The sequence below is a fragment of the Panthera pardus genome, unplaced genomic scaffold, assembly GCF_024362965.1.
Source record: "Panthera pardus isolate Hobbes unplaced genomic scaffold, ASM2436296v1 HiC_scaffold_24, whole genome shotgun sequence".
Classification (NCBI taxonomy): domain Eukaryota; kingdom Metazoa; phylum Chordata; class Mammalia; order Carnivora; family Felidae; genus Panthera; species Panthera pardus.
In genome coordinates, this window is record NW_026526810.1 from 19,948,627 (window position 1) to 19,963,763 (window position 15,137).

At 40.7% G+C, this 15,137-nt stretch overlaps 1 protein-coding gene across 1 annotated transcript in view; it reads right to left on the bottom strand.

The window, feature by feature from the left end:
* Positions 1-3,348: 3,348 nt before the first annotated feature.
* OCA2 (OCA2 melanosomal transmembrane protein) overlaps positions 3,349-15,137 on the bottom strand; it is a 516,689-nt gene continuing 504,900 nt past the window's right edge. The window contains exon 24 of the mRNA XM_053888812.1: positions 3,349-4,084. Within this exon, the coding sequence (XP_053744787.1) occupies positions 4,000-4,084 (85 nt within the window). The 3' untranslated portion in view covers positions 3,349-3,999. The remainder of the gene's footprint in view (positions 4,085-15,137) is intronic.

A 15,137-nucleotide genomic window follows, 5' to 3' on the forward strand; every position in this document is an offset into this window, starting at 1 on the left:
ACATTGCAATACAGGCAAGAATGTGTTTAGGGTCTCCCCTCACACTTACCTCAGAGGAATGCAGGGAAACAGCACAAACCATTTGTTGCCATTTATCAGGGGATTTGTGCATTGGTGAAAAGAAATAACTTATATCTCCATCTTTAGGTGTTAATTTTCTGCAATTGTCAGTCAAAATGCCATCTGATTCACCAAAGTAGAGGCCTATGGAAGTCCAGTGGTGGATGCATTCTTGAGCTAAGTCCATACAGTAGTTGAACCTGTGGTATAGTGGCTATTTTCCCAGCTCTAAAATGAGTCCTGCGATGGATGTGTCAAATAACTATCAGAATCTCCAAGTTTGTTCCTTATTATGTTTTAAAGTTTCCCCATTCCACACCAAGATAGCAAAATGAAAGAAACACAATATCCTGATAGAATTGGCAGAGATTAGCACCAACTTATCATTTAAAATTACCTTGCAAAGTGAGAGACAAATTGTTACATTAATCACATTCATACAAATTACAAAACACAATTCTTGGCCTTCTTTTGATGTTATAGGCAACATATAATAGATTGGAGGAGCTGCTCCAACCTTCATGAGGCTGCATGGTTTGAGGAGGACAAAATAAAGCAAAAGCCCCTCCATAAGGCCATGTTGTGCAAGTTTCCCTGCAACATGGGCCTTCAGCAATGCCACAGCACATGGAGGGGAGGTATTGGCAAACCTCAATGGGAGAATCACAGTGTAGACGCTAAGGATTTGGATAAAGTCCATGCCTTGCTTTTCTGACTACTCATCTACACCAAAGGCAACTTCTGGCTGCCACTGGGCCCTAGTAAAGATTGAGGACCTGATGGTGGGAAGCAGTGTGACCAGGCACGTTGAGCTGTGCATCATAAAGTGTCATCTGACCAACTGATCCACAAAGTTGGTCTTCCGTTATGTGGCAGTTAGGAAACTGGGCCCAAGCATGTCTGGAAGGCACACATAAACTGAAGAAAGTTGCTCAGATTCCTATGGTAGCTATGTCTGCTGCTTTGACACCACTTCCTCCACTCATGCTTGAATGTGGCCTTGGGAATATATCTGGGGTGAGGTATCTATCAAAGGTAATACACAGCTATTAATGCAAGTTCAGAATCCTCATATGTGACAGGAAGCAAAGAGATTTTCATCTTGATTTTCATGGTGAATTCAGACTCTAAAAGCATTTATTTCCTCATGGTCCTGGCGACACTGAAGGGTTCATGCAAGAGGTATCAGAACAACTTCTACAAGGATAACATCTGTGTGGTTCAACATTTATAGTGAAGATACAGTTTGTCTCTTCAATGTTGTCTTTTCCTATCATGGTGAAACAGAGTTTAATAAGCTTTGGATTATCCACCTATTAATTCTGGAGACAGCATCAGGACAGAGTATGGACAAACTTGCATTGTCTCCTGATGACAGGAGAGCTGATAGAACTTTCAATATCTCCTTCATTGCAGATGTGAACTTCTCATCTGCTAAAGAGCAAAAATGGTGAATGGAGTAGTGTACCTTCCATCTGCTCCCCCAAACATACTTTCCATGCTACTTGTCCTACTCTGTCCACAGGAGCTGACCTATGTAAACAACATCAACAGTTCCTCTCCTCCTCTGGCTTTTGCTGGCTTTACCCAATGGGAAGGACATTGGAAATTACAGAGAAGAATGGGAGTGAAATCAAGGTAATTCCCACAGCCTGCAAGTGACTCTTGTTGGCTGTAACCATCTACAGAAGATCACAGCTTCTGTTAGGGATCCCTTGCCATCCAGCTCCCTGCATTTCTGGGTTCTGCTATTTCCTTCCCTCACCTTCCCACTAGTCTGAAGGAACATACCATACTGGTTAAATTCCCTCTGAGTTACCCAATTTGAGCACCCAAGTGTTTCCAGCCAGGACTCTGCTGTACTAGGAAAATACAAGAAATGAACCAGGAGCATTGAGTGCCCATTTGATGCTTGTGATCTCTATTTTAGGTAAAACCTGTCATCTTAACTGATTAATTACCTCAGCACTATTAGACACAGGGCCAGAAAAGGCAGAGGAGTGGCAGTTTATTTAAGAGCAGTTTTTAATTTAAGAGCAGAAGTAGAAAACTGAGCTAGGAGGGAACTGATGTGGGAAGTTAGAAAGGGGGAGAGGCTGATGCACTGGAAGCATCAATGGGGGGATATGTTTGGGTGGTGATCTGCAGCAGGTGACAAGAAGTGTCATGGAGAGATATGTGAGATAAATATTTCAAGAGGCAGTTACCAGGGACCAACTTCAGATGTAATGAAGCTTGAATGCCAAATAAGGAATTCTGAGAAGGTGAGGGAGTAAGGTGAAGAGGAATAAATGAGTCAGGAGACAAAGGTATTTAAGAATGAGAAGGAGTGACTGAGGACTGAGGGTGGCATCAATGAGGAGAGGTGGGAGGTGAAGAGATGGATGCTGTGGCATCATGGGGGAGTAGATGCTGAAGGAGCAGAGAAGAGCCAGGAGTTAGAAGCAGCAGCTGGGCACAAGGAAGTCACCACCACCACCTCCAGGCATGGAAATATGCAGGAGAAGAGAAGACAGTGACTTTTGGTGAAAGAATTTGGGGACATCTAGGTGTCAGTAAGGCAATGCGGAAAGGGACCAAGAGCTAGTAGAGCTGTCAGGTCTCTTTCCCTGGAAAGTCAGGAGTGGAAGCTCCTCTGGAGCACTTAGGCAGGTGCCACACAGCATTTTATGTGACAAAGACCAGATTTTAAAACAAACTGGGGCTTCATGTCACCTTTGCTGTCAAAGAATTCAAAGATGGCTTATGAATCCAAAGGGCATATTCTGAGAAACTCTCTCATGGAGGACACAGGTTGCCATTTAAAAATTGTAGATTCCAAACTGTAGAAAGGGTACATTCATCCTGAGGATGCCAGGGACAGAAATGCAACTATAAAGGTCTCCTACTTTCCAGTACTTAGTGCCCTGGGGATCTTAAGACTTTTTAAATCAGACACTTCATACAACTAGCACTTCTGAGAAGAATCCCCAGTAAACATATTCATCTCAAGCAATCAGATGCAGTAGACAAAAACTGAAGGAGAGATCAGTTGTCTGGGGTTTAGCCATGGTATTGCCTAAGCAGAGCATATGAGACCTCAGCTGAAGCATGCTGCCCTATCTTGCTCTTTGTTCTCACTAGCCTTGTCTCACATGTAACACTCCACACACACACACACACACACACACACACACACAAGCATTCCAGCATTTAATAAACATTGACTGAACCACTGGAGTCCTGTGAAGTGTGCACAGCTGGGTGTATTAACCACACTTTTGTGATAATCAATGGAAATAGCTTGAACCACCTTCAAAACTCAAGTTTATTATTCTAGGCTGTTAAATTGTAAAATATTATTTTAAAAGCACTTATGACCATCTTACAAGTCAAATTTCTACACTTGTAATTGATGACTTAAAAACTCCAGAGAAAAACATAAATGGATAAAATATAATTTTATATTATGTAAACTACTAAAAAGCTAGGAGACTAATTAATTCTAAACCTTTTGTCAAGTTACAGTTTATTTTTTCAATACATAAAATGTTTCCTTACAAACTGTTTTCCTTTTCCCAGAAAGAGTACAGAGATGCAGACTATTTTAACATGGAAAATGATTACATAAAAAAACTCTTGATGACCTCAGGAAACTGAAAGTTAAACAGTACAAGCCACTTGGAGTCGAATATTGCATTTGTGTCTTTTCTTACAGAGCATAGCAAGACTTGTTTTGAAATATACATATTTTCTTGTAGTGGAATCTTTAGTAAGTTATCTTGTATTTCCCATGATTTTCTAGCATTCACCTGAATAAGTGTGGATGCCAAAGGTTTCCACTCCAGAGCACCCCCATGATGAGCACCTTTTCTTCTCCCAAGAGTGGTCTTGGGGCAGTTTTCTACTGATGTTGGTGATGGACAAAGTTTCCCTTAGTCTTCAAACGATGTATATCTGTTAATTCCATCCCATCACGACATGAGCAACAAGGAGGTAACACATCCCAACTGTGCAGGAGACAACCATCATTGGGAAGCCCAACCTGAAACATGAAGAGAAGTGGATTGTGGTGTCTGGTGTCTGGCAAGTAATGTGAGTTCTAAATTAATTATTACATATGTCATTACATCATTATATTTGCCATGACTTAGGAGGTTTGTGTATCCACAAAGTCAATTACTTCTTATTTCTAGAAATTGAAAAGTTGGTTTTAACCTAGATTATATGGATGCATGCCTACATTAGATATCTCCCAATGTATGACATTTTATTGAGAAATGCTTACAATTTTTATAAATTTTAATTGACATTTTATAGCCTCAACTTAATCATCTACAACATTAGAGTGTTGGTCTTGATAATGACATTTAACAACTGTCAGTGTCATATAACTGGACCATTTTTTAAGTCTCTGCATCATCTTCCAATTGTCCTTCTGAGAAAACTGATTTCTTAGAAAGGTCATATTCCTACAGACCCCTGAAGTTCCTAACACTTAATAGTGAAGAGAGCTTTAGAGGTAGGATTGGGAAATAATCTCTTGTCTCTAGGAAGGTAAGAGGAAAGAATGGAATTTCTTCTGTATTCAGTGAAGTGCAGGAAGTATAGGTATGCACAAATACAAAAGAAGTCATGAGAAGATGAAAGTTTCCCTCATTATATTCTTCCCACGATGTACTTGTGTTCCCACAAATTCCTATCCCAGCTAACAAATCACAATTGATTCCCATTTCACATTTGGAATTCATGCTTTGAAGCCATTACTTCGTGCTGCATTGCCATTGAGGGAAGTTACTGCAAAGACTAAAATTTTTGTCCCAAAAGGCTTAAAAATTCACTGGGAAGAGCCTAGTGTGTTATAATGATAATGATTATAACATTCTTCCTTACCCTGGCCGTGGGCATGGGGAGTGCCTACTCAGAAAGAGTCACAGTAAGGCTCTCTCTATGAAGCTGTAATTAAAACAGAAACTACAACCACAAGTGAAATAGCTCCTTAAATTCTAGACCAGAATTAGACATTTCAGTAAGGTGGTAGCTTCTATTCTAGGCACATTTCTTTTACAAAATGGAAAACTGAAACAACAGATTTCAGTAAAATAATCTAAATTTGAGATTAGTAAACTTTGTGTTTTTTTTTAATAGCTGAATATGTTAGCAATATGTCAGTCCTAATAATTGAATTCTGGAAAAATGCACCCCAGGAACAGTGTCTGTTCAACTCCAGGTGTCACAGACATCATCACAAGCGTTCACACAAATGTAAAACCTTTCCTTACACTGTGACAGATTGTATAGAATTGAGTCAGTGTCAAGTAAGATGCTGAATACTTCAACCTGAGTGATAGGACACCTGACTGTGTTTCAGAAGCAAGTATGCTTCGCCAAAGGATGGAGTCCACAAAAAGAAGACCTTACTCTTGGGGAGTCCAAGCCCAAAGGAATTTCCTTGTAGATGGTTCTGCTGTGCTCCCAACATCGTAGATGGTTACTGGTGTCTCAGAGATGGCAACAATCCTGAGGAGTATCATCTATGGACTGATGCAAGCATTCAGACTCCATCAAAAAAAAAATTGTTCATGTAGTGTCTAGACACTGTGGAAATCCTCATAAAGTTGACCTCATCAACTGCTCATATCACCTTTTGAGATTGATATCATCACATCCACTGTGCAGATGGGATTCGGAAAAGGAAGCAGACTTATCCAGGTTACTTGGCTAATCTCCTTTGGTGTGGACAGACATTCAAACCCCCTCAGTCTAACTCTAGAGTGCATGCTTTTAATCACTATACATTCTGCTTCCCTGTTGGTACAGGTAAACCATACAATGACAACATACAACTCAGAAATAAGTGACTTATTCACATCTACTATATGCTAAGGGCCTGATGTTGAGAATGCAGATGTTGAAATTTCCCAAACACAATAAGGCAGGTCATACATATTATCCCTATTTTATAGAAGAAACTGAAGCTTAAATATATTAAGGAATTTGAAAAAATATGCCACCACTAAGATGCAGATGATGTTTTGGCATATTTTTCTGGCTTCAAAATCCACATGCATTCCCACCACAACACATTAGTTAAGGGTACTGTTCTTGTCCAGCTGCATGATCCTGGGAAAGTATTAAACATCTCCATGACTGAATTTCTTCATCTTTAAAATGGAATAATACCTACTTACTAAGGTTGTTATGAGGATTATGCGTTCACCCCTATAAATCTCTTAGACAAGCATCTGGTCACATAATGAGCCACCAGAGCAAAGACTGACAAGAGACCCCTTAGTGTTCATTTAACATGACAGTGAATCTCAGACAAGATGTTCAGGACTACAAGGGAGACCTTTTAATATTCGCTGAGCCTCGGGAGAATGGATCAACCTAAGCCTATCCTAATACCACCTACAGTCTCCTAACACCACAACATACAAACTCCAGCCTAACCAGTGGGAAGAGAGAGACATAAACAAAAGCAGAAACAGACAGACAGAGATAGAGACAGAAAGAAAGGGTTAAAAAGGGAAAGGGGGAAGGGAGGGAGGTAAAGAGAGGAGGCAGGGAGGGAGAGACAAAAAAAAAGAGAAGGGAATTATATCAGATGTCAGTTCTAATATTTTAGATTCAAGCTTCATCATCTGATAGTTGGATTATAACATGCCAACAAAAAATAATACAAAGATATTTGCATGTACCATAAGATCCTTGAACCCATAAATGTGTATACAGTAAGGATTCTATGAATGAAAAATGTACTTTTACTGTCCAAAGAGAATTGGCCTAGGTAAATCAGTATTTTTTATAGATCAAGAAACAAGAAACTACAGCCCCCAGGCCAATACTGGCCCACTGACTGTTCTTGTAGATAAAGTTTTATTGTAACACATTCTCTCCCATTCATTTACTTATCAACAAATGGATGTTCTATCATCTAGGGTAGCTGTGGCTGCCACATCAAACTATTGTTGAGTAGTTGCAACAGAGACCATGTGGCCCATAAAGCCTGAAAGATTTATATCTGACCCCTTACAAAAAAAAAAATGTTTGTCACTCCTTATCATAGAAAAAGACATTAAGTCCTAGGAAGGAGAAGAAACTTGTCATCTTCTTGTCAGCTCACTCAAAATGCAAGATAATCCCAGACCATAAGCCAATAGAAATATACTGTGAGCCACCATGTAATTTCAAATTTCTAGTACCACGTATTTAAAAAAAAACTAAAAAAAAGTGAAATTAAATTTAATAATATAGTATTGAATCCAACATACCCAAAATATTATTTTAACATATATAATCAACATAAAATTGAATAGTTTACATTAATTTTTATACTAAATCTTTGAAATCCAGTGTGGGTTTTCCATTCACAGAACACCTTAATTTGACTTGCCACATTTCATGCCTCAATTGTGCCAAACTGACTAGGGGTTGTGTGGTCCAATGCAGCTCTAGGTGGCTCACAATATCTGGATGAAAACATTTGAAAAGGCAGGTTTATGACCTTGAGTTGATGCAGGGGATTCTGGCTCTACATGGAGCTTTCACAGAGAATATGCTAGAGTGAAGCATTTGCAGGAAAAAAAGAGGTTGAGACAGACTGGCAGGGTCGCTGCAACTACCTGTGTACATCTCCACCAGGCTAGCAACCTCATCAGGGTGGCCTTTTCTTGTACATTTTGGAAGTCACACATACAGACAAAGAATTCTTTAATGTTAGAGTCAAGACAAATGGTGAAGATATTCATTGGCATTTGATGGCACTGACAGCAGTAGCTACACACCTGAGTATCTGATGGGTAAAGACAAGGATGGGGCAGCTCTGTTGAAACTTCTAAAGTTGGCATCTTCCTTCTTGGGGTGAGCCCCTGCTGCTTTTTCCTGTGGGAGTACCATTAGTTTGGTTGGTGTTTTAATGCTTCACTCCCTGTCCAGGCAAGAGTCCACTTGAAAGGAGATTTATTTGAAGTGAGGGAAGTAATGACTTCCTATCACTGCCAGCCATTCTCTGAGTATACATATTTATGCTCCACATTTACCAAGAGCAGTTCCATTTCCCAGAAGATACATCTGTCTTCCTCCCCAAGCCTCTCAGAAAAGCAGTACCTTCACCAAAAGGCTTAGGAAAAGCATATTTGTTCAAAACATAGCATCACATTATGTTTTCATTTCCCTCTGAGATTATTTTCAATCCATTCTGGCTCCAAACATCACATTCTGTTACAGAAGACAAAAAAACTTGAATGTCAAAGAACAAATCGAGGGATTTCGGGAGAAGATGGCAGCGTAGGAGGACACTGGGCTCACCGCGCATCCTGCTGATCACTTAGATTCCACCTACACCTGCCTAAATAACCCAGAAAACCACCAGAAGACTAGCAGAATGGAGTCTTCAGAGCCAAGTGCAGATGAGAGGCCCACGGAAGAGGGTAGGAAGGGCGAGGAGGCGGTGTGCGCTGCATGGATGGGCAGGAGGGAGCCGGGGTGGAGGGGCAGCCTGTCGGCCAAGCAGAACCCCCGAGTCTGGCTTGCAAAAGCGGAGGGGCCGGACGGAGTGTGTTCCGACAGCAAGCATGACGTAGCATCTGGGAGGTCATAAGTTAAAAGTTCTGCTCGGAAAGCGGGAAGGCTGGAGGACAAAGGGAGGGAGAGCTGCTGAGCCCCGGGATGATAGAGCTCGGCTTAGTGGGGAACAAGGTGCTAGCCAGCGCCATCTCCCCCGCCCATCACCCAGCCAAAATCCCAAAGGGAACCAATTCTTTCCAGGGTACTTGCTTGCTACGCGCAAACACCCAACGCTGTGCTTCTGCAGAGCCACCTTTCCAGCAGAGGGTCTGACACCTTTGCACTGCCACAGGGCCCCTCCTGAAGTGGATCACGGAAGGAGAAGCGAGCTAAGCCTACCCCTCCTGCCCCCATGCACCTTGCCTACCCACCCCAGCTAATATGCCATATCCCTAGCACCACAAGCCTGGAAGTATGCAAGTAGCCCAGACAGGCCACAACACCCCACAGTGAATCCCGCCCCTAGGAGAGGGGAAGAGAAGGCACACACCTGTCTGACTGTGGCCCCAGCGGTGGGCTGGGGGCAGACATCAGGTCTGACTGCGGCCCTGCCCAACAACTCCAGTTGTACACCACAGCACAGGGAAAGTGCCCTGCAGGTCCGCACCACTCCAGGGACTATCCAAAATGACCAAACGGAAGAATTCCCCTCAAAAGAATCTCCAGGAAATAACAACAGCTAATGAACTGATCAAAAAGGATTTAAATAATATAACAGAAAGTGAATTTAGAATAATAGTCATAAAATTAATCGCTGGGCTTGAAAACAGTATCCAGGACAGCAGAGAATCTCTTGCTACAGAGATCAAGGGAATAAGGAACAGTCACAAGGAGCTTAAAAATGCTTTAAACGAGATGCAAAATAAAATGGAAATGACCATGGCTCGGATTGAAAAGGCAGAGGAGAGAATAGGTGAACTAGAAGATAAAATTATGGAAAAAGAGGAAGCTGAGAAAAAGAGAGATAAAAAAATCCAGGAGTATGAGGGGAAAATTAGAGAACTAAGTGATACACTAAAGAGAAATAATCTACGTATAATTGGTATCCCAGAGGAGGAAGAGAGAGGGAAAGGTGCTGAAGGGGTACTTGAAGAAATAATAGCTGAGAACTTCCCTGAACTGGGGAAGGAAAAAGGCATTGAAATCCAAGAGGCACAGAGAACTCCCTTCAGACGTAACTTGAATCGATCTTCTGCACGACATATCATAGTGAAACTGGCAAAATACAAGGATAAAGAGAAAATCCTGAAAGCAGCAAGGGATAAACATGCCCTAACATATAAAGGGAGACCTATAAGACTCGTGACCAATATCTCTTTTGAATCTTGCCAGGCCAGAAGGATTGGCAGGAGATCTTCAATGTGATGAACAGAAAAAAAATGCAGCTGAGAATCTTTCATCCACCAAGTCTGTCATTTAGAATAGAAGGAGACATAAAGGTCTTCCCAAACAAAAAAAAAAAAAAACTGAAGGAATTCGTCACCACTAAACCAGCCCTACAAGAGGTCCTAAGGGGGATCCTGTGAGAGAAAGTACCAGAGACATCGCTACAAGCATAAAACATACAGACATCACAATGACTCTAAACCCGTACCTTTCTATAATAACACTGAATGTAAATGGATTAAATGCGCCAACCAAAAGACATAGGGTGTCAGAATGGATAAAAAAACAAGACCCATCTATTTGCTGTCTACAAGAGACTCATTTTAGATCTGAGGACACCTTTAGATTGAGAGTGAGGGGATGGAGAACTATTTATCATGCTACTGGAAGCCAAAAGAAAGCTGGAGTAGCCATATTTATATCAGACAAACTGGACTTTAAATTAAAGGCTGTAACAAGAGATGAAGAAGGGCATTATATAATAATTACAGGGTCTATCCATCAGGAAGAGCTAACAATTATAAATGTCTATGCGCCAAATACCGGAGCCCCCAAATAGATAAAACAACTACTCATAAACATAAGCAACCTTATTGATAAGAATGTGGTAATTGCAGGGGACTTTAACACTCCACTTACAGAAATGGATAGATCATCTAGACACACGGTCAATAAAGAAACAAGGGCCCTGAATGCTACATTGGATCAGATGCACTTGACAGATATATTTAGAACTCTGCATCCCAAAGCAACAGAATATACTTTCTTCTCGAGTGCACATGGAACATTCTCCAAGATAGATCATATACTGGGTCACAAAACAGCCCTTCATAAGTTTACAAGAATTGAGATCATACCATGCATACTTTCAGACCACAATGCTAGGAAGCTTGAAATCAACCACAGGAAAAAGTCTGGAAAACCTCCAAAAGCATGGAGGTTAAAGAACACCCTACTAAAGAATGAGTGGGTCAACCAGGCAATTAGAGAAGAAATTAAAAATATATATGGAAACAAACGAAAATGAAGATACAACAATCCAAACGCTTTGGGACGCAGCGAAGGCAGTCCTGAGAGGAAAATACATCGCAACCCAGGCCTATCTCAAGAAACAAGAAAAATCCCAAATACAAAATCTAACAGCACACCTAAAGGAAATAGAAGCAGAATAGCAAAGGCAGCCTAAACCCAGCAGAAGAAGAGAAATTAGAAAGATCAGAGCAGAAATAAACAATATAGAATCTAAAAAAACGGTAGAGCAGATCAACGAAACCAAGAGTTGGTTTTTTGAAAAAATAAACAAAATTGACAAACCTCTAGCCAGGCTTCTCAAAAAGAAAAGGGAGATGACCCAAATAGACAAAATCATGAATGAAAATGGGATTATTACAACCAATCCCTCAGAGATACAATCAATTATCAGGGAATACTATGAAAAATTATATGCCAACAAACTGGACAACCTGGAAGAAATGGACACATTCCTGAACACCCACACTCTTCCAAAACTCAATCAGGAGGATATAGAAAGCTTGAACAGATCCATAACCAGTGAAGAAATTGAATCGGTTATCAAAAATCTCCCAACAAATAAGAGTCCAGGACCAGATGGCTTCCCAGGGGAGTTCTACCAGACCTTTAAAGCAGAGATAATACCCATCCTTCTCAAGCTATTCCAAGAAATAGAAAGGGAAGGAAAACTTCCAGACTCATTCTATGAAGCCAGTATTACTTTGATTCCTAAACCAGACAAAGACCCAGTAAAAAAAGAGAACTACAGGCCAATATCCCTGATGAATATGGATGCAAAAATTCTCAATATGATACTAGCAAATCGAACTCAACAGTATATAAAAAGAATTGTTCACCATGATCAAGTGGGATTCATTCCTGGGATGCAGGGCTGGTTCAACATTCCCAAATCAATCAAAGTGATACATCACATTAATAAAAGAAAAGATAAGAACCATATGATCCTGTCAATCGATGCAGAAAAAGCATTTGACAAAATTCAGCATCCTTGCTTAATAAAAACCCTTGAGAAAGTCGGGATAGAAGGAACATACTTCAAAATCCTAAAAGCCATTTATGAAAAGCCCACAACTAACGTCATCCTCAATGGGGAAAAACTGAGGGCTTTTTCCCAGAGATCAGGAACACGACAAGGATGTCCACTCTCACCGCTGTTGTTTAACATAGTGTTGGAAGTTCTAGCATCAGCAATCAGACAACAAAAGGAAATCAAAGGCATTCAAATTGGCAAAGATGAAGTCAAGCTTTCACTTTTAACAGGTGACATGATACTATACATGGAAAATCCGAGACTCCACCAAAAGTCTGCTAGAACTAATACATGAATTCAGCAAAGTTGCAGGATACAAAATCAATGTACAGAAATCAGTTACATTCTTATACACTAACAATGAAGCAACAGAAAGACAAATAAAGAAACTGATCCCATTCACAATTGCACCAAGAAGCATAAAATACCTAGGAATAAATCTAACCAAAGATGTAAAAGATCTGTATGCTGAAAACTATAGAAAGCTTATGAAGGTAATTGAAGAAGATATAAAGAAATGGAAAGACATTCCCTGCTCATGGATTGGAAGAATAAATATTGTCAAAATGTCAATACTACCCAAAGCTATCTACACATTCAATGCAATACCAATCAAAATTGCACCAGCATTCTTCTCGAAACTAGAACAAGAAATCCTAAAATTCATATGGAACCACAAAAGGCCCCGAATAGCCAAAGTAATTTTGAAGAAGAAGACCAAAGCAGGAGGCATCACAATCCCAGACTGTTGCCTCTACTACAAAGCTGTCATCATCAAGACAGCATGGTATTGGCACAAAAACAGACACATAGACCAATGGAATAGAATAGAAACCCCAGAACTAGACCCACAAACGTATGGCCAACTAATCTTTGACAAAGCAGGAAAGAACATCCAATGGAAAAAAGACAGTCTCTTTAACAAATGGTGCTGGGAGAACTGGACAGCAACATGCAGAAGGTTGAAACTAGACCACTTTCTCACACCATTCACAAAAATAAACTCAAAATGGATAAAGGACCTGAATGTGAGACAGGAAACCATCAAAACCTTAGAGGAGAAAGCAGGAAAAGACCTCTCTGACCTCAGCCGTAGCAATCTCTTACTCGACACACCCCCAAAGGCAAGGGAATTAAAAGCAAAAATGAACTATTGGGACCTCATGAAGATAAAAAGCTTCTGCACAGCAAAGGAAACAACCAACAAAATGAAAAGGCAACCAACGGAATGGGAGAAGATATTTGCAAATGACATATCGGACAAAGGGCTAGTATCCAAAATCTATAAAGAGCTCACCAAACTCCACACCCGAAAAACAAATAACCCAGTGAGGAAATGGGCAGAAAACATGAATAAACACTACTCTAAAGAAGACATCCGGATGGCCAACAGGCACATGACAAGATGCTCAACATCGCTCCTTATCAGGGAAATACAAATCAAAACCACACTCAGATATCACCTCAAGCCAGTCAGAGTGGCTAAAATGAACAAATCAGGAGACTATAGATGCTGGCGAGGTTGTGGAGAAATGGGAACCGTCTTGCACTGTTGGTGGGAATGCAAAGTGGTGCAGCCACTCTGGAAAGCAGTGTGGAGGTTCCTCAGAAAATTAAAAATAGACCTACCTTATGACCCAGCAGTAGCACTGCTAGGAATTTACCCAAGGGATACAGGAGTACTGATGCATAGGGGCACTTGTACCCCAATGTTTATAGCAGCACTCTCAACAATAGCCAAATTGTGGAAAGAGCCTAAATGTCCATCAACTGATGAATGGATAAAGAAATTGTGGTTTATATACACAATGGAGTACTACATGACAATGAGAAAGAACGAAATATGGCCCTTTGTAGCACCGTGGATGGAACTGGAGAGCGTGATGCTAAGTGAAATAAGCCATACAGAGAAAGACAGATACCATATGGTTTCACTCTTATGTGGATCCTGAGAAACTTAACAGAAACCCATGGGGGAGGGGAAGGAAAAAAAGAAAAAAAGGTTAGAGTGGGAGAGAGCCAAAGCATAAAAGACTGTTAAAAACTGAGAACAAACTGAGGGTTGATGGGGGGTGGGAGGGAGGGGAGGGTGGGTGATGGGTATTGAGGAGGGCACCTTTTGGGATCAGCACTGGGTGTTGTATGGAAACCAATTTGACAATAAATTTCATATATTAAAAAAAAAAAGCATTCCACTGTCCTCTGGAGTGCATAGTTTCTAATAAAAAAATAAAATAAAATAAAATAAAATAATTTGTTAAGTTGCAAAAAAAATAAAAGCACAAATCAAGATGCCAAATTTCAGATGGAGGCCCAGACAAACGCTGCATTTGATGTATTCAGTTTTAGGTAAAAACGCAACTGTGATGACACACCGTACTCCAAGGAACCAAAACTTCCAGATTTCTGGGAAACAAGCTGCCCCAGAAATACGCAATTTCCAATGGAGGTCAGGCATTGTACTGAGAGCAAAGCTCCACACACTGAAGAGAGATCTGGTTTTCAAAAGGACATGTTTGCTAATGAAGTCTCCTACTTGGGTTTTAGACTGAAACCATTCTTCCTTTTTATTTTTCCTTTCCAAAAGGCTTTATAACACACCATGACTATAGATCTTAATCAAAAGACATTTTTCTGTTGCCTTTCTACAAAAGTAATGATTGTTTCTCAGCAGAATGGCTTCTGCTTCTACAGAACCGTGGAAGCTTATCACGTGGGTACACAGCTGGCTCCACTTTCTGTAGACCATGGGTACCTTGAGAGCCATGCTCTTCAGCCCCTTAACCTGTCTTCAGCTCACTCAGGACCCGAGGACAGGAATTTCTTTCTCATCCTCAGCCCTCATTTTAAATTTGAACAGCTGCATGCCTCATCTCCTGGATCTCTCCAGGTGACAACTAGCTAATTCTCTTCATGAAGAAAGGCTGAAGGAGCTTCCAGCATCTTATAAATAAAGACCCATCATTGTATTTCCCAGAGAGAGAGGAGTTCATGGAGGGGTAGAAAGTGATGATCTGGAGGGAGAGCTACAGAAGAAAGAAGGCACATCCAAGGGAGGAGGGGGTCTCCTGGTGTCTTCAGA